General features: G+C 43.7%; 1 protein-coding gene across 1 annotated transcript; it reads right to left on the reverse strand.

Moving 5' to 3' along the window:
- Positions 1–18,148: 18,148 nt before the first annotated feature.
- On the reverse strand, positions 18,149–19,676 carry LOC124667218 (photosystem II reaction center PSB28 protein, chloroplastic-like). The gene is made up of 2 exons (XM_047204528.1): positions 19,486–19,676; positions 18,149–18,851 (listed from the first exon to the last, which is right to left on the reverse strand). Exons 1-2 carry the CDS (start codon positions 19,559–19,561, stop codon positions 18,385–18,387), a joined length of 543 nt encoding a protein of 180 aa, XP_047060484.1. The 5' UTR covers positions 19,562–19,676; the 3' UTR covers positions 18,149–18,384.
- Positions 19,677–24,089: the final 4,413 nt, after the last annotated feature.

Below are 24,089 nucleotides of genomic sequence, written 5' to 3' on the forward strand. Positions count from 1 at the left end.
ATGCTTTAGATTGGAAACAAAATCTCGGTCTTGGTTCAGATTTCATCCATACAAGATAAATCGATCGCATCTACCACAAATATGAAAACTAGAAATTCCAGTAACCACTGAAACCGGAAAGAAAAAAACACATACGGTGCAGCGTTGACATTGCCGTGGCCATGGCAGTGGCGATGGCAGACCCATGTTGAGGTTGTCATAGAGGTCGTTGACGTCTGGGAAGAAGTCGCTGTTGGGAAACTTGTCGTCGGAACATATCATGTTTGTAGTAGTCATGTGTTTTTTTTCTTTCCGGTATCCATGTTTCTAAAATGTTTCTATTTTAGTATTAAATTAATTTTGGGAGTTAGGTTTATTATTGCAGTGAGACAAATTTTGTTGAAAATTAGGTCTTTGTAGCTTTGTTTTGGCATAGGTTTCACATACAAGAGCTTCCTGGTTTCCGTGTAACTCAAAAACTTAGATTTGGCCAGTAGGGACTTGGGTGATTTTGAGTTTGAAGAATAAAACTGTTTTTGAATAAAAACCAACTCCTAGTGGTTAGTATCACATTAGGCTTTAAGTGTGCTAAAAGGAATATTTTTGTGAACTCTAGTTTATTTCTAGGATTTTTGAAACCAAAACATAGCCATTTTTAGTATAAAAATTCTAAAAATTATTTTATACCTTTAAATTTAGTGAATCCAATTTTGTGTGAACCCTTGTTTGAATACCTATCTAGGGGCATAGGACTTGTTTGCTGTAATGTATTGGTGGTCTGTAGATTTAAAAAATATTTAACTGATTTCTGGTTTTATAAAAATGTTAAAAAAATTATGTAGATGTTTTTGAGCTAAAACCAATTGGGTTCAACACTCCCAGATCATACCTACCTAAGGGTATAAAGTTTACCCCATGTTTGATTACTGAGAGCTCTTGGCTATTTAATTAGGAATTCTAGGCATAATTGCCTCTAGGGAAATTGAGTGGTTCTAGTGGTTTCCAAAATTCATTAGCCACCTGAGTTTGTGTAGATTATGTTTTAGGCAGAGCCTTTTAGCAAATAGATGTTCTATTAAGGCCTTTTCTAGTAACAATAAAATTAGTTATTTTATAAATAGGATCACCCTTTTTGCCCTAGGGGCTATTTGTTGAAATGTTCAGTGTCTCTGATTTAGTGGTTTGTTTTTGTGTGTGGTTTGTGTAGATTGATGCTATGGCTAGGATTGATTTTCCTTCTCTTTTATTTTGCGACATTAGAATGCGAGTACTATCAAAGAAGGATGAGAGCATCTTGGTGAGGATTTCGAAGAGGAAGGAAGACCAGAGTTTCATGAAGAACAAGTCCAGGGACAGATAGCCAACCAAGGCAAGCCACCTCTTGATGCATACCTTAGCCCTATTGTCTTACTCTTGCATTACTACAAGTTTTATAAATTGCATGTCTTATTATTTATTTATGTGGGTGGTCATGCCACTCGAAATTTTAGTGTCCCACCCATACGGGTGGTGCCCTCATTGATACCTACTCGACTATCTCTTTAGTGATGTGGTGCTTAACACCTTATCATCTCTTGTCGCCACTTTTCAAGCAAAGATGGACTATAGGTTGGGAGCCCTTTGAAAAGATGTTTTATGAAAAAAGGTTTCAAGGAAGGAACTTCTTTGAAAACCTTAGAACGAGGCGACCTTGCCCAAGTGTGAGTTTTTCAAAAGAAAAAGTGTTTGCAAAGGAAATTGCTGGAGGCAAGTGGAGATAAAAGTGTTTTCGAAAAACTTCGGTGCCTTGGGTACTTAACCTGACCAATTTAATAGTGCAACCACATTACCCCAACATGGACACGGGGCGTAGCGTAGTAGTTTGTCTCGCCTTAGTTTGGGTCCTGCAAGTGTAGTGGCAGTCCGACCATGAACGCTTTGACCGGGGTTGTTCCCGCTAAAAGGGACGCAACCCATTTGAATGTTCAGTTACGTGGGGTACAACCTATGAGCTCCCATTGAAAGATGCCCACAGTTGGTTGAGGTATTCCGGAGGATCAAGCCAGCTAGGGACTTTGCAACTCCTGGACATCCCTCGGACTATGGTGTTGGGAGGTACAACTCATTCGGCACGTCATAGGATATGTCGAGCAAGCAAAAAACTACGATCGGTTATCTGAGCCTCGCGTTTTAACGCTTGGTGAACCAGGGATGATCCCGACGGATTTGTCGGATCTTGTGGGGAAAGTGTACAACCTCTGCAGAGTGAAAACTATTCGAATAGCCGTATCTGCGGTTATGGGCGGTTGGGAAGGCATGCTACTTACGCTGGATAGTTTTGATTTATGAAAGTGTTTTCCAAAGGGTTTGTAAAAGAAAACTAGTGGGACTGGAGGAAATGTACCTGGGAGGTACGGTGGAACGTTGGAAAAGTTTTTTTGGTCATACTGAGATAGCCGGAAAGGAAAATGGGTCATCCTTACCTATTAGGCTTCAAAGAAGCTTGTTTTAAAAAGGTTTTCAACAAAGATATAGAGATGTCATACTCTCGAGAGAAACTATCTCTCACTTCTTGTAACCTTAGAATACCACCGGCCACAAACTTGTCCGGTAAGGTCACTTGAACAGCTCAAGCTCTTTGGCAAGTGATTGTATCTCATTAGATTGCTCAAAAATTGATCGCTCACCAGTCATCTTGTAGTCACAGTATCGCTCCATGATATAGAAATCGGTTCCAGCGTCCGAGACCCAAAATTTAACCTCGAGCCCATCCCACACATCCTTCCAATTATCAAATGTCATATATGGGTCAAAAATGATGTCCCCAAGAACACTGAAGAGAACCATCTTAAACATGGCATCGAATTTCTCGTAAGCTTCCTCTTCTGCTGAAGAAAGTTCATCATCAGGTTTGCCAAGAGCGGCACTAAAGATCTTTGGGTTACGAAACCACAGATCTACTCTCGTACGCCATCTCTTATAATGTGAACCACCAAAGTGCGGTGGCCTTGTAGCAGAGGCAATGCCACTTGAATTAATTTTTCTATAATCAAGTTTTCAATTGTTGAATATATATAAGAAAATTACTATATGATTTAATTTGGGTAAACAATAGATAAATCATGACTACAAAAAACAACAAGGAAACTAATCATGCAGACTAGCATAGTAGATGAATAAATCACACCTCAACAAGATAAACCGAATCTCATCTACCACAAATATCAAAACTAGAAATTCTAGTAAAGACTAAAACAGGAAAGATAGAAACACATATGGTGCAGCACTAGCGTTGGTTGCAGCAACGGCGATGGCAGTAGTGTCAGTGTTGTCGCCCATGTTCAGGTTGTCAAAGAGGTAGTTGACATATGCGAAGAATTCGTTGTTAGGGAACTCGTCGTCAAACGAAGTTGTGTTGGCAGTAGTCGCGCGTAAGCACTCCCCAAAAACCTGATCACCCCTCACCCGTACTGGTCTATGAGAGGCGGGCTTCCGAAGGCTTACTGTCCCATTTGTCGGTGCACGCCAAAGGATTCGGTGCACGCCAAAGGACGGGATGAGGAAGACGATAGAGGCGGCGCAAGGTTCTGGAAGTAGGCAGTGCATATATGTCGTAGGGTTAGGGTTTGCGTTTGAGTTTATATAATGCGGTTCGGGAAGGTTGTGGGGTGCATCCCATGTCCAAGTTGGCACAACCACAATCCAGAAAAACCGAAACGGTTGCATTAAGACATCCTTTAATGACTAGTAATTAATAATATGATTAATTTACATAATCGTAAAAATAAGCTCGGCTTGGCGAGATTCCCGCGGCGTGACATGGCGGACGATGGCGGAGGAGTGTGCTGGAGATCTCTCTTCTCACTCACTTATAAGAATTAGAATAACCTCCCTATAAACCACTACACATTTCTCTTAACTAGTAGTGTGAGACTAAACTTTGATTCCACTCCTTATCATATATGAATGGGCTAAAAAGAATTTCAGCATTTGTACTTAGGTCAAAGGCCAAATTCCAACACCAAGATCACCTTGGCGAGAGTAGTCGGATCGGGACAGAGGTTCCTGCCATCCGAAAAGACGATCAATTGCTTCGCCGCATAGCGCCAACGCGATGGGTGCGGTGGCCTGCTGAATGTAAACCGGATCCTCTAGGTTAGAGCACCTCCAGCCGTCTCCCCGATTATGCCCCCGACAGACGTTTTTTTCATCTGGACGGCGTTATTCGGTCCAGCCGCGCCCCCGGTTACTCGTTTTCCCCCGGAATAGGCCCTTAATCCATCCGGAGAGCCCAGGCCATCCCCGGCCCCCCGGGGTGCGCTCGGGGACTCTAGATGAGAGAAAAGCGGGGACGGGCCCGCTCTATCGGCGAGAGAACACGCGAACCCCACCACTTTCTCATTGCAAATCCCCCTCCCCTCTCGTAACTCTCTCGCCGCCGGCACCACCCCTCACCAATCTGTCGGCTGGTTGCCTGCACTCCGCCGTCCCTCCTCCCACCAGCCTATATTCTGTCGTCCCTCGTGTCGTCTGCCTATATTCCGCCGCCGGGCAACTCCTCACATCGCGCCTCGCGTCGACCACACCCGGCGGGTGTTCGTTCATTTTCCTGGGCGGACATGGAATCAGACGAGAAGGAGGAGCAGATGTCCGCCAAGATTTTTGAAGAAGAGATGGCAGCCGCCGCCCAAGACGAGGAACACATGTTGATCCTAGCTTGTTTGTCTGGCTTGTACGCGGAGAAGGCCATTGGTCGCCGTGGTGGGTCGGCACCAAGTAGCCGGAAGTGCGAGCCGAGGCAGCGAATGGAGGGCTACTGCATGCTCTACGCCGACTACTTCACCGACAGTCCATTGCACGGTGAGGCTGTTTTTAGGCGTCGTTTCAGGATGAGCCGAAAGCTCTTCGTGAAAATTGTGTACGCCCTTCGAGACTACGAATCCTATTTCAGATGCAGGTTGGATTGCACCGGCATGGCAGGGTTTTCTGTCCTCCAAAAGTGCACGGTGGCTATGCGGATGCTGGCATATGGAGCTCCTAGTGATTCTGCCGATGACTATCTTCGGATGGCGGAGTCCACCGCCCTTGATTGTTTCTACTGGTTCTGCAGGGCGGTGATAGTAGTGTTCGGGGACATCTACTTGAGATCACCCAATGTCAAAGACACTGCCCGGATCCTCGCTTTCAATGAAGCTCGAGGATTTTCGGGGATGCTTGAAAGCATTGACTGCATGCATTGGAAATGGAAGAACCGTCTGTTTGCCTGGCAGAAATGTACAAGGGTCACAAAAAAGCTGCACTGTGATACTTGAGGCAGTGGCTACCCATGATCTCTGGATTTGGCACTCCTTCTTTGGTATGTCAGGATCAAACAACGACATCAATGTCTTGCAGTGCTCGCCAATCTTCTCCAAGCTTGTTGAGGTTGATGCTCCCCTGGTTGACTTTGTGATCAATGGCCGGCACTACAACAAGGGATACTATCTTGCAGACGGTGTCTATCCAAAGTGGGCAACATTTGTGAAGACTATCTCAAGCCCCATCCTTCTAAAGGAGGTGGAGTTTGTCAAGGAACAACAAGGTTGCTGAAAGGACGTCGAACGTGCATTTGGTGTCCTCCAGGAGAGATTTGTTGTAGTCCGGTTCCTCCCTATGACTTGGTCCAAACATCAGATGTGGTAGGTGATAAATTGTTGTGTGTACTTACACAACATGATTATTGAGAATGAGCGAAAGTATCCAGTTCCTCTAAGCGAACAAGCTGCACCATATGACAGAGAGGGTTCTCTTGCACAACCCAATCATCAGGTACCGGCATCGTGGGCTTCGATCATCGCTATGCGTCAAGAGATTCGAGACTCCATAATGCATCAACAGCCGCAGGATGATCTGGCACTGGTAGAAAAATGGCCTTTAGTCGCGGTTCGCAACTGCCATTAGTCGCGGTTGCGCAACCGCGACCAATTAAGCGTGACTAAAGGCCCCCCCTTTAGTCGCGGTTGCTTACGAACCGCGACTAAAGGCCCGTCCACGTGGGCGGCTAGCGTGCGCCTGGACGAAGGACCTTTAGTCGCGGTTGGTGTCCCCAACCGGGACTAAAGGCTATTTCGTTATTTTTTTTTAATTCATTTGGGTTTCTAATTTTTTTTCACTCCGTTTTTTTTTCTATTTTTTTTTAGAATTTCTATTATTTCAGTTATTTGCATATCTTAGTCTCTATCTCTAATTACACTTATCTCTAGTCAAATTACTTACTCGTGGTCAAACTTCCCGCTCGGTCACCCATCCTCCCACTACTCCACCTCTAGCACGCTTAACTTTCGAGTTCCATTCCGTCCCGCATCCAAGTGCTACGCGCACATGTATGTGATACTAGTATCATATCAATCCTATTAACATGTTGGTAGATGTCACATTTTTTTATTGTTTGAATTTCAAATAATTTTTTTCATAAACAAAATAATGATGTAATAATAACCGTGAATAAATAAATAAACATTAACTTTTTAATTTTTAATTTTTTTTTAATTTTTTAAATATTTTTTTTGCCAAAACCTAAAAATTTGAAAATCTAAAATTTGGGTAAAAGTAATAGTAATCTTTATGCTGGATGCAATTATTAATTTTATTTTTTTGAAAAATTTAAAAAATATAAAATCCATAATTTATAGCAAAAACTAAAATCTTCCTGCTTTCGTATTTTCATTTGGAATTTTGAGAATCTAAAAATTGGCTAACCGGGTAAATCCCGGTGAATTCGGATGTAACTTTTTCCCAGGATTTTTTTGATATATTATACGTTTTTTCCCGACGTCGTATGCAAAAGTTATTGCGGTTTTACCATTTTTTAAACTTTTTTTGCAAAAAAAGTGAAAATTCGAATTTCTTAATTTCTCCGAATAGTAGGTTGCATAACATACAAGAATCTGAAAACAATTTTTTTTTGAATTTTCTATCATTTTCTTTTGTATTTTACAAACCAAAAAAGGTGATCCGGGGGGGGGGGGGGGGTGGGTGCAGGGTGCGTGGGAGTAAAAAAACTCGGAAAAACCTTTAGTCCCGGTTGGGGACACCAACCGGGATTAAAGGGGTACCCTTTAGTCGCGGTTGGTGTCCCCAACCGGGACTAAAGGTTTTTCCGCCGGCCGCATCCCTTCATAGCCCTTTAGTCCCGGTTGGGGACACCAACCGCGACTAAAGGGGTACCCTTTCGTCGCGGATGGAGCATTAGTCGCGGGTCGCCTCCCGAACCGCGACTAAAGCCCCCTTTAGTCGCGGTTCGAATATTTCCGGGACTAATGGGGGTGGACGGAAGCCTCTTTTTCTACTAGTGTGGTGTAGCGCATATGAAGGCTTCGATGCAACACCAACTAGTTTCCATTTGATTTGTTTCAAAACTTGTCAAATTGTTTGCTTACTTTGTTGAACTGTCACGTTTATTTGTAAAAATAAGCTAAATATTGGCAAAATTTGTCAAATTCGTCGAATTGTGAGTATATTTGTGAAACTAAAGCCAAAAACATCGATCTCCGGGCGTCTACCTGGAGAGACGGCTGGAAATTCGACGCTTCCCACGTTAAAGTTTCATCCAATCCAGCGCTATTTACCGCTAGATTTGGCCGCGAGGAGCGCCAACGGCTGGAGGTGCTCTTAGAGGATGCTCAGCAAAATCACCTTCGTAGTTCGTACCCATGTAGTTCAGCATGTGAGACCCACCCCAAAGTAGTACCAGGATGTACCAAACGATTTACCTGATTAATTTATAAATTGCGTAACCAGGCACATCGTTACATCAAACAATGTCGACGTCTATTTTAAATAAAAGTATTCTAGATACCATGAGTACGCGCATACATTCAAAGTTAGGTTGCCCAGCTTAATCGAACATCATTTCATCGTATCACACACGCGCCTCAGCAATTCCTTTTGGAGGAGTGAACTCCGCGGCCGTCGCATCAACATTAGATCGTCTAATTGGCCTGTCAAAAAATATACTGAAAGATGAGATCATTTCGGAAAGCAGGGCGATGTGCTTGTTTGAAAAGGAAAAGCAGACCGATCCGACGGTTGATGGGCAAAATAATATTGTTAGTCACCGTCACCAACCTACAACTGCAAAGCAGCTTAGCTTAGCTTCGTCTAAAGTTCCAGGATCGCTAGGCGGTGAACGTCAGCTCCCGATCCTATCATCCAGTCTGCAACAGTACTCTAATATAGTATGTTGAACAACGTTTGCATGGCGCTTGACATATAGATACCGAGACATCCATATCCAGTAGGTGCAACCAGCTACACAGTTGGTGCCAATTGCGTGCCTTCTTGAGTCGAGTCCTTCCCTTGTACTGTTCCCAATGGAGAGAAGGATGCTTGACCCAACCAGGCCCAAGGATTGAAACATTGTCCCTTCTATTTTGTACTCGTTTTCTTTTAAGAATACTAGTTCAGATTCGACAACACGCGCCCGTGCATGCCCTTACAATTCATGTGTTCTAGTGCACTCATGTCTGTCCTCTCTGTTGTGCATTACACCACCCAGCTTCTCAACAACATGACGTTGGAGTGTTGACTACATACTCTTCAAAAATAGCATCGGCTCCGTTTCAAAAATAAAACATAGCTTTGACCAATAATTTTTTTGAGGCAGTGGGTTTCCACACTGTGTATTTTTAAATTTTTATATCAAATTATAGTTTGTACACAAATCAAAGTTGTTTGAGAGAAGCAACTAGCTAGTCATAAGCCCAAAGGAAAAAAAGAAGGCCTATCTAAAATTCTCTACCCAAACAGATATGCCATAGTATGATTTTTCTCTTGGCTTTGTGAACTAGAAGGGCAATTTCATCCTGAAACTTTTTCCTGCACCTATAAAGACTCGGCGAACATGCTTAAAGATAAAAATCATTTTGTGCGGTCCAGATTGACCAGGCAATTAGCATGATCAGCTCCATGAAAAAGGTTGTGAAATTGCAAACTTGAGACTGGTGATGATATCCTGGATATCAATTTGATCATTTGCAGGAGGAGACCAAGTAGGTCACAAATATTGCCAACATAATAAGGGAAATGGACATTGGAAGAACAAATGATTCATTGTCTAAAGTTGACTCTGCCCACACATGACACATGAATAATCATCCATAGAAAATTCTTCCTATGAAGCATAGCTCTGGTATTTAGACGATTTTGCATTAGGAGCCAAAATAAAATCTTATCTTTCTACTGACAATATCCATCCCATGTGTGCAAACAAAGCTTGGCTCTGGTGGTTAGGTCCCTTGTGGTGGAACCAACCCACCCAGGTTCAAGTCCTAGACTTGACATGGGTGTTTGCATTTACCTGGATTTATTCCAGGATTTAACCGACGCTATGCTTTCAGTGGTAGGTGATGTGCCCGTCAACAGCGAGGCGCCAGTGGTGACTTCGTCAACCTCAAGATATGCCGGCTCAGTCCCTCGGAGTTGCTCATAGGGGTAGGGTGTGCGTGCGTGCGTTCATAGGGGTGTTTGTACGTGCGTGTTTGTAAGCGTCTGCGTTGTACTGTGTTCTAAAAAAAATCCATCCCATGTCTATTACAGAGCAGGAGCAGTCCCCACATTATCCATACGGGTCTTATAAACCCGAGAGACTTTATTAGCTAAAGTACTTCCAAAAATTGTCCAAGAATCAAATCCAGTGCCACGCACAAATCCTTCTAAAAGAGCCTGAAATAGATTCAGTTGAACCATGGCTTCCTCGAAAATGAAAAAGATGAATGATGTCAGGGGTAGATAGAGCTTCCTTTATGGAAATGGGCTCATTTTTAGCAAATGAGAAGAGACGAGGCCAAGTCTCTTGCAATGTATCAACTGCACATTTATGTTTCAATAATAAGATGGAATTGCCTTGAATGAAGTCACATGCTTCCAAATTCTTAAAGGTGGACAGAATTTTCAAGCCACCAAAAATGAATCTCCCTAGGCCTAGCATGTGGCAAAGCAGTAGGATAATATAACTCCCAAGCTAGCTTTACCCATGGTAAATCAACATGATTGTAGAATTTGTGTAGATGCTTCATTAGCAGACAATCATTCTGAATAGAGAGATTAAGGACTCCAAGGCATCCCTGGTCCAATGTTTGTAAACTAAATGCCATGTAGCTAGAGGAGGGGTTTTCTTTTTGCATATCATTATCTCTACATATACATCGTCTCCTATATTTATCAACCTGGGAAAGCACCCACTGATAGACTTTGAGTGAACATAGGTAGAACACATGGAAAGAGGATAAAACATAGTTGACCATCCTTAATTTACAACCATAGTTAAGATACATAGCACAGGCAGGAAACCTTCTCTGAACACATTGGCATGAAGAGTTTCTTTCTAGGCTTGGATGTGCTTAAGGGTAATCCCAAATAAGTGAAATGCAAGGACCCCAATTGACACTGCAGTGCATCAGCAAAGAGATCTATCCTATCCTCAACAATATTTATGGGTATAATGTTGGACTTGGAATGTTTAACTTTAAACCACAGGCAACACTAATGACATGGAACAATTGTTTGAGATGATGAAGTTACTACACATCATCCTGCATTATGACGAATGTGTCATATGCATACCTTATAATAGGAAAGATGTCGAAGCCCTTTAAAGCCAAGGGCTTGATGCATAGATGCATTGACCAAATATTGTAGCACATCAACACCTAGAGCAAAAAGGAGAGGGGAAAGAGGATCTCCCTGCCGACCCCTCTTTTGCATTTGAAGGTTGAATCAGGGATCCCATTGAGAAGGACATCAAGTACTTGTTGAATCCATAGACACCGTACTGGGGCCAAAACCTTTAGCTTGGAGTACTGCCATAATGAAAGAATGTTCCACTTTTTCAAAGGCTTTTTCAAAGTAAAGTTTGAGGGCAACTACCTCCTTCTTTGACTTATGACAGTGATGTAAATATTCATAGGCCCATGCTAAACAATATAGGATAGTTCTGGATTTGATAAAGCCATACTAATTTTCATGAATTATGCTCTTAATGTTAGTTTGAAGTCTATTTGCCAGCAACTTTGGTAATATTTTTAGGGTACAATTCAACAGAGAAATAGATCTAAAATCATAGAGTAATGATGCATCATCCTTTTTAGGTACTAGGGTAATGAAGCAGCTATTAATACTTTGCAAGCATAAAGTTCCTTGGTGAATTTGATATGATAGATCATAAAAATCCTTCTTAACTATGTTCCAACATTTCTTCCAAAATTCACCACTGAAACTATCAGGCCATGGGGGATTTATTATTTCAAAAATCTTTGAGTAATGCATCAATTTTGTCATGAGTGAAAGGAGCTTTCAGGAAGGACAGGTAAGTACTACCTAGTAGCAACTAAGCCATGTTGGGGATTGCGGTAGAAGAATCAGTCATCCCTAGCCTATCTTTGTATGCATGAATCAACAATGTGGCTTTCTTTGAGTGCTCACTAATAGAATCCCCACTACAACTTGTAAGTGAAGCAATGTGATTTATCCTTTTCTGACTGGAGGCCATTTAGTGAACAAAAAAATTGAATTTTCATCTCCCAAAGTGACCCACTTTATCTTGCATCTGTGCTTCTAATATGTTAATTATTGTTTTAGAAGAACAACCAATTGCTTCTTCATAGCAGATCTAAAGGTGCTTTCCATAACTGCAAAAATCCTGAAATTTTCAATGGCATCTAGTAAGGTGATAAGAGATTTTAGGTCTACTATAGTTTCTTTGAGTGAAGGTAATTTCCTAGACCAAGTTTTTAAGCTCTTTCTCAACAATTTGAATTTTGCTGAGTTTCTCTTTGCTACATCTGTGTAGTGGATGGAGTGGTCCAAGTCAATTCCATTACTGGTAAGAAATATTCCATATCGATCCAATTATTTTCAAATCTAAAAAGTGTTGACTTTGGAATGGAGGTTTCAATGGAGATAACACAAGGATCATGGTTGGAAGTAGTCATAGCAAGTCGAAGAGCTATTTTATTTGGAACATTGGATGTCCAAGCTAATGAAGAAAAGAACCAGTATAGCCTTTGGAGCAAGGCTGCACTATGCATGTTGCTCCATGTGAATCTCCTGCATTTAAGAGGGATGCCAACTAAGCCAAGATGACTAATAGTCTCATTGAAAAGCAACATTTCATTGATATTCCTTCCATGTTTATTCCTATCCCGAGGTGATCTAAGTAGATTAAAATCTCTCAATAGGAGACAGTTCTCATTGGAAGGGGATCTGTATATTGTGAAGCCATTGGAGAATCTCTATTTGTTTATTATCCTGACATGGGGTATAAATGTTTTTCAGTGTCCAATAAGTGTCACACTTGGTGGCATGGAACTCAACTGAAAATGCAAACATGTTCTGAAAAATTTAATGACTAGTAAAGACTGAGCTATCCGAGATGATGATAATGCCACTAGACCGACCAACAGAAGGAACAAAAGCAAAGGAATCAAAGTTTATAGGGCAAAATTGTCTGAGAAAATTTAGGTCAACATCTTTCCTTTTTGACTATTGAAAACAAATGATATGGAAGCCACTTACACGAATTTTGTGAAAAAATTGTCCATTTTGCTGGGTCACTCAAACCCATGATATTCCAATTCATAACCTTCCGAAAGATTTTATGCATTCATAACAGTAAGTGGTTGTTGTAGCACTGACAACTATAAGCTGATAGTAGACAAGAGCAAAATCATTCATTACAACCCCATCACATTAATAATTGCAAGCACAATACTAATGATACATGGCCAAAATAGCAAAACACATAATTGGTTCTTGGTACTAAAGAAGAGTGGCACACATAAATTGTTAAAGCTCAGAACATCCTGAGGAAGGGAGAGAGACCAAAAGGAAGCATGAGAATACATAAGGGGGCAACCATCATTTCTTCTTGTTGTTCTTCCTTGGAGCTGCATTAACATCCTTCTTGTTGACATGATTTTGCTTCTTACCAGTTGGTACAACTGGATTGACTTCATCCTATGTATCTGTTGCCTCAGAAATGTTAAAGCTCTCACAAAGATTTGTAACTACATTCTTTTTATTCTATGGGGCCATTGCACCACATAACAGACAATTCTTGTCAAAGCATTTTTTCCTTATACCCTTTGTGCATCGCTTTAATTTTGTTACTTCTACCGACATCAGTACAAACAAGTGGGGTTTTCTTTCCTCTTTTCTTTAGAAGAAGAGACGAGGTAGAGGAATGGGAAATAGCTGAAATTTATTTCCTTGGCGCTGTCATCTTTGGGATAACCAGCGTTTCCTGTGGAGGTTGCTGAGTGTGGACCACTCTAGGCTGCACCCACATAATGCTATGACATACTGGGGATCACCGCCTGACACACCAAACCAAGACAAGCTCGGGTGTCCGCTCCTATAGGGGATGGAGACAAGAGATTTTCCCCTTCCTAGGTAAGGATGCCGATGTCAAAACAACCGTCATATTCATGGATCTTGGGAAGCCCACAAGATCCTCCATAAGGGACCGCAACCGCAGAAGACAAATCTCTTGGATGAGGCTCCTAAGAGAAGGTCCCCGGGGTCTCAACATCGGTACCCGGGGAGAAGGCCCTACTTGGCACATGGCCTTTGCAGGAAGACCGGACCGATGGGACGGAATGCACACCGCGACAAAGCCATGCTTGCTCAGCTAGACCGCAACATGACATGGCCAAGTTGAATCTATGCACATAGCACATCACCGCATAGTAACGTTGCTTGTGGTAACCGATGGCTGTGAAATACGACATTTTTCCTCACGTTTAAAACCTTTGCTCAGTCAATAAATTGAATAAACATCTCTCTAATTGTTCCAGTAATGACTAATTATTGCAAAGATGTGCAATCCCTTCTCTACTTGTATGATGTGCAGGAAATCGCGTTTTTCAAGCAAATGGACCTGCAATTACTGAAGATAATCCCGTCACAGATGCAGCAAAGTCAACCAGAGTCGAAAAGTCGGTTCCAGGAGCAATAGCGGACACCGGTACGGGCAAGCACGCCCGTACCGTCCGCCCGTATTGGGTGCTAGAGAACCCCTGAGATCAAACCCTATAACTTTCATGAAGGGAGCCATTCCAAAAAGAGAGTCATTCATCGCTAAACAGAGCCGCCATCCACCAGATCCATCTGCAACCCATCGAAGTTGATCCACCACCCATAGTTCATCCGTCTCCTCTCCAATCTCCTCCATAGTTATAGACATCACCTTGTAATAGAGATCTCCTTGAGAATTGGTGACCATTGTAAGAATATTTGATTTCAATCCAAGTATTTGCAACAATGATTTCTATCTTTGATCTTGTTATTATGCGTGAGTAGTCCTCACGGGCTACGGGTTGAGGTGAATCCTCGTAGCGTTTATGTGCATCTAATCATATGAGAGTCTTGTGTAGAGATTGAATAGGAGCTTTACTATCTTGTATCTTTGTATCTTTTCCTCGATCCGAGGACTTACAGGTACGCGAGCCTCTCTGGATCGATCAAGGGAAGAGGTGAGATAAGTAGAGAACGGCGTGCTACCTCGAAACCTCGGTGAAAGAAATGGGAAATTAACGATACTAGTTTAGTGATTCACTTGGGATAAACAGAAATATTAACTATCTTAATGCTTTGGTCTGTTTTACTTAATAGTTGTTGTAACTCGCGGTTGTGGGGATATCAGTTGGATCAAGAGGCTATTATGACCTCTGGTTTTAGTGACAATAGTATTGGCGGGTATGCTGCTCACAAATCTCTTATCACTATTTTATTTGTTGCACACTATCGTGCTTGACATTTATCTTAATCCCATATGTATGCATAGCTGCATGAGAATCCTTGACTCTGGCCTATTTTCCATCAATTGAATACAACACCAACCAAAGTAAACTGGAAAGGTCCAGTAAACGTAAGATAAAACTAAATATAAAGTCTTGTAGAAGTTTCTTTAATCCATTTAGCAGTGTTTCCGAAGGTTCGATTAAACCTAGGTTTTCTAGGGAAAAATCTTAGAATACTACAATCCATAATTCGGATAGAAGGTATCAACCCTTTTTTCTGGCGCAATTACCGGGGAAGCAATTTCGCTATTCCGGTAAGGTTACTAGAGAGCTTGTTTGTTAGTTTTATTTTTTGTTTTTGTTTTACTTATTGTCGGTAGTTTACTTCCTGTTACATATTTGAAACCCCCAAAAAAATAAGTACTTGTTCTTTTGTTTGTCTTAATCAAAAATACAAAAAGAGATAGGAACCATGGCAGACAAGAAGCTTGTGGAATATGCCTGCTCACTGTGTTGGAATTAGCTTGTAATAGTTTGGAAGCACATTATGATTGTCTATTACATTGGTTAATAATTATTGAGTTACAAGCCATGCCTCATTTTCCCAAGTGTAGTTAGATGAGAGGGATGCAAGGATGCACACGACAAACTTTTGCATGTAATTCTATATATGTGTTTTATATAAAGAAGTGTGATTTATGTAGATGTGTCCAATATTGGAGGGTGTAGCCGATTGAGAGCAACGGTCTTGGTGAAAACAAAAGCAAAACCAACACTCTTTGGTATACGTGTATCTAAGGATAAATTATTGCATCTACTTGGGACCAAGTGGCCGTAATGGCATGCATGAAAACATTGTTTAGGTATTTCCCTTCTCGATTTCGTATTTTAGAAAATGTTGCCCATTTGTATGTTACCGTAAAAGCATGAAAATTGTGTGTACTTTATTATCTATAACATTATTACCATCATTGTTAAGAGAGGAAGATTAAGTGAACCCATTAACCTAGGTCCATTCCTCATTAAGAAGTAAAACATTTATCTAGTTATCTTGCATCATAGAGAATTGGGACATTTGTGAGATCCTCTCACAACCATTTCTTTGTTACTTTAAAACTTGAAAGCAAACCATCACCCTTCACATATTTAACTTGTTTAGTGCATGCATAACTAGAATTGTGACACTCTAGTTTGAAGTAATAAATTGTTTTATCTTCTTGCTCTTGTGGTTCGATACCCTATACTTCCACATTGAGAGGTGCTACATCGATCCCCTGCACTTGGGGGTTATCAATCACCCACTATATTTGCACATCTATATTATGCATATAGAACATGTGTTCTCTATTTTATCTCTATTATCTCATTTGCGTATTGCACAGCTGTTGGTGAAACCTTGACCCTAGCCTATCTCCATCCATTGATACAAAACAAAAGAAAAGAATGAACCACAGTTATATGAAGTCTCAAGGTCTTGATCAAGTGATCTTACACCAAAAGCATTCTTCCCAACGGGAAAAAAGATAATAATACTACAATCCAATAATCTGGATCGGAGGTACCAACTACCATGGAACAATAATTTCACGCTCTTGTTCACAATGAGACATGGAATTTAGTTCATCCTACACATGGTGTCAGTGGCATTGACTCGAAGTGTGATATTTAAGGTGAAGAAGGATGCTAACGGATGCATTGAGCGCTACAGAGCATGCTCGGTTCCTAAAGGGAACAATGCCATGGTCTTGATCATGAAGAGATACTTTCAATCCATTTGTTAAAACTATGACTATTCGGCTTCTTTTCTCTTTGTTAGTTACTTGTGGATGGTCTCCTTGGCAGTTGTTCAAAATGCTTTCCTTCATGGATAGTTGTTGGAGGAGGTCTATATGGGCCAACCCCTAGGTTTTATTGATCCTTCTCGTCCGCATCAATCGTGTCACATTTTCCAAGCATTATATAGTCTCAAGCAAGCTCCTCATGCTTGGCATGTGCGTCTTGCAGCTGCTCTTCGGGTGCATGGTTTTGTACCCTGTACCGCGGATACTTCATTATTCCTCCATCAGCAACTACATGTCACTATGTATATCTATTTGTGTATGTGGATGACATTATTCTTGTCAGTTCCTCGTCCTCGGCAGTTGATGCTCTTGTTTCGACCTTGGGGGCTGATTTTGCCAGGATAAACTTCACTTCTTTCTTGGGTTGAAGGTTACTCGTCATGATCGTGGTTTGACTTTGACACATAAAAAGTATTCACTGGTCTTATTGCACCGTGGTGGTATGCTTAAGTGCAAGACTACCTCCACGCCTATGTCAATTATTAACAAGATTATTCGTCTGGATATTTCCTTTGTTGTTAATCGAGTTTGTCAGTATTTTCATGCATCTTGCGGCACACATTGTTCAACTATCAAACACATCGTGCGTTACGTGTGGCTCACACTGTCGTATGGTCTACATCTTTGGCCTAATCCTTCAGGAGTATATTTTGCTTTCTCTGATGTTGATTGTACAAGTAGTCTAGATGATAGGCGATCTACATGGGATATGTTGTGTCCTTTAGATCTAATTTGATCGCCTGGGGAGTTTGGAAACATGCCATTGTTTCTCATAGCAGTACTGAAAGATGAGTAAAAGGCTGTTGCTGGGTACAGTCTATGCTTTCGGAGTTGGAAATTTCCTCCAATTCTTGGGTGTGTCAACATTGGCGCTTATGTACCTTTTCCAGTCTAGTATTTCATGCATGAACAAAATACATTAAATTTGATTATCATGTTGTGAGGTAACATGTTGTATTAAAGCTACTTCCAAATGTTCATCTATAGTCTGCAAAGATCCAAGCCTCGATCAATGATCTAAAATTTATTTCATTAATAACATATACGCATTATATTACGTGCTTTCAGCTGCAACATAGTCAGCTCCCCATCATCGTGGACAAGGATTGTACATCTGGTGTCACTGATCTCGGATCTCGCCCCTGATCGGTCCACCCTCATGCACTTAGTGTCAGAAATTAAGAGACTTGTCTGACGGTCTAGACTATGCAAAATTGTAAAAGTGGATTGCTTATAGGTTAGGGTTAGTTACTGTCTTGCAAATTTTGCAAGGACAGAGCACCGTAGTACTTTTGTATGGCTTGGATCTGGCCCTGATATCATGTTACAAGAGCTTGAACTCAAGCGTCTTGTAGCCCTACCTGATAAATAAAATCCTCTTTTACCCGAAAAGAATATACAATAGAATTGATTATCATGTTGTGAGGTAACATGTTGCATAAAAGCTACTCCCTCCGTTCCTATTTAATCGACCCGGGGGAGAGAGGGCTAATGAACAACTAACGTATTGATTCAAGTCAATTAAATCTGGACAGAGGTAGTACTTCACAAAATTCATCTATAGTCTGTAAAGATCCGAACCTAGATCAATGATCTATGTTTATTTCATTGATAACATATAAGTATTATATTACGTGCTTTCAGCTTGTGTTTACGAAAAAATCGAAGTAACACATGAAAACTCAATACCAAGCTTCTAGATAAATTAGTTATCACCTCCATCACGACTAGCGACGCAGCAGTTACGGTGAACAGAACACGGCAACACAGACACACACACAGCGACTGACGAGAAGATAAGGGTACAATTAATTCTTGAAGAACTGGAGGCCGTTGGCCTGCGAGTACCTCTCCATGAACCTCATGAATCTGTCCCAATCCCTGGCCGTGCGCATCACGTACTTGGCCTCCACCTTCGCCGGCTTGCCGTTGACGAACTTGGCGCTCACGTCCACTGTCTGCAGCACGCCCTCCTCGTCGATCATGTAGAACCCCGTGATGTCCCCGAGCTCAGCCGAGGAGTCGAACACCGACGGTTGGTCGAACTCGAAGATAGCCGTCCCGTTCGTGCCGTCGCGGGACTTGGTCAGCCGCACGTCTGGGATCGTCTGCTCGTCCGTGCCCTGGATGAACTGGATCGCCGGCTTCACCGCCAGCATCGCCACCGGTGAACGGGAGCTGCATGGTCTTGAGTGGACAAGATTCCGGGGGCGGCACCGCAGGGAGATGCCGCTGAAGGAGGAGTTCAGGCTTTGGCATGGGGCACCAGATGAACCTGTAAACGCGTGGTGTCAGGTACTGAATGTGAAATTCAGAACGGTTCAAGGTCATGACTAGACCATGGCTCATCAATGTTTAGTTGAGACGCAAAAATGGACAATGGGATATCACAAAAATGGCTTGTAAAGTTCTGATACATTGGGCACGCTATACTCTTCACTGAATATGTTGAAGAATCACCTTGGTGCTTCAGAACAAAATAATTAATGTTCCGACTGATTTTTAGATATGGAGTGTTTGCCTGAACTTTTTGATGTCTGAACCAGGCAAAACACAAGTTGGGCTAACAGCAGAGAACGACCCGACTGACTGTGATGTGCAGTAAAATTATATAAATAATCCGACTTATCATGCCCTTTTTCATCTTTAACAAACATGATGTGCAGTAAAATTACATAAATAATCCGACTTATCGTGCCATTACTCCAACCGAAATGGCATCCTTAACAAACATGGTGTGACAGAACGGCATACAGAGGCACCATGGTCAATTCTGAATCATCCCAAACCATGAACAATGTGCAGTGGAATTTGCGTACTAAATTCACACAAATATGAAAGTGCTGAACTATACACCACTGCCGGGCAGAAATGGAAATGCGGCTTCAGTGAGAACGAACGAACAAAACCTGTGAGGCTTCGACGGAGCCGTGGTGGCGCCGAGACAGGTGAGGTAGCAGCAAGAGCTTTCATCACTACGGGCATGCTGCAATTCAGTTGCTCCGAAAGTTGGTCGGTTCGGTGAGGAAGAAGGATTGGTGTCTAGAAAGAAGGACAGGGCAGAGGAGGAAATGCAGGGGGAGGTGAGGTTTTGAGTGGTACAGACTGGGAAGATAGTGAAAGGAGTGTTTAGGTGGCTGCGTGTCCGAAAGAGAGCTATCCATTCTTATGGTGCTCACTGGTCCACGGCCGTGCCTCTGAACCTTCTATAGTTCTATGCCATCCCTCGGGTTCCTGAATTTTCATGTCCTCTCAAGGTACCAATACACTGACTCACTCAGATCACACATGGTAGTTTGGTTACAAGTGACCACCACTTGATGTGAGCATTTTTCAGGAGTAAATCGCGCTATGGGTCATGTATTTGTTACGGTCAGGTTGAATTGGATGTAAAACTAAACTACATGTCACCAAATTTATAGTTTTTTTAGATCGCCATATTTATAGTTGAAATTGTGGTTTCTATCTGGTTTAGTAAAACTAAACTACATGTCACCAAACCTCTCATTTTTCTCTCTTTTTTGTTCCAAATGCGGTAGAATGTTGTGATACTGTTGACTGCCAAAACCCACCGGCGGGCAGCGGCCTTGTCAACACCGTAGAGCCGGGAAGAGCCTAGAGCTGCGGCTGGCTGAGACCCCTCCGAGCGACGGCCCGCAATGCTCTTCTGGTCACACGCGGCGTTGCGAAGTGCAAGGGCGTGCCACCTGACCTATACCCGGTCAGGAAGGTGATGAGGATGCCTCGCTTAGTTTCTGCCGGGGCATACATGTAAACGTTAAATACGAGCCTCGATCGGCTCTCGAGGTTATCCCGTGAATCGGCTCAAAGAGCCGATCCACCCATGATCCGTACGGGGTGCACGAATACTTGGTGGTCCTGCTTGATCAAGATGAAGCTAATGAGATCTACGACGATTTAGGGTTTTCACCGCATAATCGGATCATCCTACTCCAGAGTTGATCCTAGGAACATCCCGTTTAGGACTTGCGAACGCCACCCTACGTGCCACCTGGATCCCCCCCCTTTGTAAGGCCTAACTATTGCAGATATTAAACTAATCCTTGTAGAACAAGGAGCAATCGTAACGGATCAGATCTACTAAACAATGATCAAGCGGGGTGCCGCCCCCACACCTGAGACAGGCGTGAGGGCGGCTAGATATGCAAGGGTTGCACTACGTAAGCATGCTTAAGCGAAGAACAATGCTAACCCTAACACATCTAATGATAACTACGTTGCTCGCCATCAAAAACGCTTCAGTACGAGCAACGCATGAACAACGTGGGGCTTGTGCTGCCTAGATCGCAAGATGCGATCTAGGCAGCATGTCGCTACCCGATAGAAACCCTCGAGACGAAGGAGTTGGCGATGCGCCGAGATTGGTTTGTTTTGGGGTTGAACGTGAGTTGTTGTTTATTCCATAAACCCTAGGTACATATTTATAGTCCAGGGGACTTTCTAACGTGGGAACATCCCATCGTGCACGATACAAACTCTAACCCTTATCTAAAACAATAAACTACTAAATAAAGATACACGGGCAATTCAGCCCAAACCCTTCGCACCAGGCCGCTTCAGAAATCTTCCACATGTAATCTTCCAAGCCCGGCCCACCTCTGGATTTGTCTAAAATCTGGTGATAACACATGCCCCCCTGGTTTTGGAAATAACATTTCCAAAATCATTATGCTTTCCCTTCGAAGGGTCATGTCGTGGCGAGAGCAGAGCCGTTACGAGCATCCGTCATCATTATGCCTCGTCTTCTCGGCTTCCCTAAAAATTTGACAGCTTTAGCATCGATCCCTTGGAAGCTGTAATGGCATTAAACCTTCACCAGATTTCTCATTATTTAACCGTGCCGACTGGTTAGCTCTCTCTATCCTCTATTCCATCCCAGCTATCGGCACCAAAAAACCCTCTCCTCCTGTAGCAATGTCTTCCTCTTCCTCTTCCTTCTCAAAACTCTTCCCCCAATCTTCGCCGAAGAAGAAGAACGAGGACAGCCTCCACCCCGCAGTGAATCCCTTCTCCTCCGACAAGGAGGAGAAAGAAGGAGAAGCAGCAAAGGCCAAGGCCTCCCCTTCCGCCCAGCTCCCGCCGAAGAAGCGCCCCCGCATGTGGGCGGACAGCGAGGACGAAGATGATGACGAAGAGGAAGAGGAGGAGGATGACTCCTCCTCCTCCATCGGGTATCCGCCGACCAAGCGCTTCCGCTCCCGGGCGGACAGCGAGGATGATGATGATGACGAGGAGGAAGAGGCTCCGGCCAAGGGCTGGGGCAGCAGCGACGAGGAGCTCCTCGGGAGCAGCGCCGACGACGTCGACGGCGGCGATGACGAGGACAGCGACGACTAGTAGTATAGGACTAGTAGTAGCGAGTGCACTAGGCACCGAGATCCCTCTTTTGAGAGCCATCGGCTCTTTCTTGTAAAGCTGCTCCTTGGAATTAATGAAATTGTTCTTTCCATTCATCTTTTAATCGCTCCAATTTCATTCCTCCCGTTTGTCATGCTAAGACCGATAGCAACGCGTCGGACTTCTTTCCTTTTCTTGCAGCAACGAGCACAGTCCAAGCCCTGTACTAGACGACGGCTTTTCCTTCCCGGTTCCTCCCCGAGACGACCATGATGCAGCCGCGGCCGAGGTGACCCTAATCGGCTCTTAAAAACGGGGCATCTTCCGGGCTTGTTGCCCCCGAGTCTTAGCCGAGGCAAAAACAGAGCTGTATGGACCTAGGCTCGATCATGTCCGAGGGAGCTCCTTATGCCGAGCTAGCCGATTAAACATAAGTCGGCTTCCCAAAGCGAGAGAGCCCTCAAGGTGAGCTGCCCCCGAGTTTCTTCGGTTCTCGCCGGCCAGATAGGCTCCTTTCCTTTGATGGACCTGATGCAATCCATCCTTGACCTGATCCGCACGCCCATGCTGCTCCTGACATTGTTCTTGAAGAAATCTCCCTTGAGTCGATGGCCATGCATCGGCTGTTATATCCTTAAGTCGATGCCTGCTGCATCGGCTATGTTCGAAAATTTTCGAATTTTCACTTTTTGTTTTTACGGCCGACCTGTGCATCGGCCCCCATATTCCAATACCCATCAACAGAAGATGAAATGCCTCCGTTGCATACCCTCGTACTTTATCTACCTGGGTGCCCCCCGAGCCGATTCTGTCAAGAGAATTGATGGTATCGGCTCTGTTGGATAACATGTTGAACCCAGGCAGAATGGTGGGTGAGGATAATCTTGGCCGATTGCTGGAATCGGCCTCCACGTTGCTTGCTCGTTGAAGGTTTTGTAAGTTCCCTTCATAAGTTTTTTGGGGCCGATCACAAGGATCAGCCTCTCCTGGTTTGCTCATTGGTTTGATCTTGCTACTTGGTCGGGCTGGATAAAACCAACCCAACCTCCGACTTGATGCGCTTGCTTGTCGTCCACCTTGAGTGCTCCGTAGAGTCGTGGAGCGCTACGCTCCGTCGGCAAGACGAGTACCATGTTTGTGCCGGCCGATGTCTCATCATCGGCTTTCCTCTGTTTAGGGCGCCACTCCATTTTCCGTGGACGACCCTCTTCATCCGAGGGTTCGCTGAACCTTTGCAGCCGGATCAGGCCGTGCCTTCCTTAGCGTATGCGGGTACAACCTCTCGGCTTCCTCTAGGCCGCGCAATCGCTGAACCCTGCGCTTTTGGGAACGGCTGAGTCCGTCGGGGCACCACCTTGGCCGGTGGTACCTATCTTCTTCCACTTCTCCCTCGTCTTCCGAATCCTCAAGATCTGCCCAACGAGGTGACTCGGCGCGTTTGCTTTGTGGCGGGAGAGGCCCTAGGCGCTCGAACACGGACACATTGGCTGCCTCCTTCTTCTTCTTGTTGCATTCGGGCAATTGCCGATTGTGGGCAATCGGCTCATTCCTGAATCCCAGCAGTGTCTGAAGAAAGGGCAGTCCCAGTGTCTGGCGTTGTCATCTTGCTCCCTTGATGCTTCCGTGGCACAGCGCTCGTGCTCCTCCTCATCGCGATTCTGCCGACGATGTCTTCTGGCTTCTCTAGCCAAACGATCTTCTCTATCATCGTAATTGGACCGTCGGCGTTGGTCATACTGACTAACATATTTGTTGAGGAGGTGATCGGAGAGGGGTCGCTGATATCTTATATTCTTCACCTCTCCCTCTGTGACATAGCGCTTGCCATCATGACGGAGCCGATCGCGTGGAGCGGCCTCCTCCGTATCCTTGCTATGAGAGCAGCTGCCCTCATCTCCATCTTTGCCGAGTGGTTTCCGGGTCCTACCATGTTGATGCTGAACGAGGGACCCGGGCTGGCAACCTTCGGGGTAGGTGATTTCTACCATGTTAACGGCGGGGAAGGGTTGGGTGTCGACCTTCATGGCGTATCGGTTGAAAATTAGCCGCCCCTTCTCTATCGCCGCTTGGATGTGCCGACGCCACACCCGGCGGTCGTTGGTGGCATGGGAAAGCGAGTTGTGGAATTTGCGGTATGGCTTTCCGTTTAGCTCTT

This window comes from Lolium rigidum, chromosome 6 (genome assembly GCF_022539505.1).
Source record: "Lolium rigidum isolate FL_2022 chromosome 6, APGP_CSIRO_Lrig_0.1, whole genome shotgun sequence".
In the NCBI taxonomy this organism is placed as follows: Eukaryota; Viridiplantae; Streptophyta; class Magnoliopsida; order Poales; family Poaceae; genus Lolium; species Lolium rigidum.

What these genes read in the sequence shown, in the direction of transcription:
- LOC124667218 (XM_047204528.1), bottom strand. Translation starts at nt 19,561, where the DNA reads ATGCCCGTAGTGATGAAAGCTCTTGCTGCTACCTCACCTGTCTCGGCG. An exon ending in GCTCCGTCGAAGCCTCACAG is followed by an intron (nt 18,852 to 19,485) that starts GTTTTGTTCGTT and finishes ACGCGTTTACAG; the next exon opens with GTTCATCTGGTGCCCCATGC.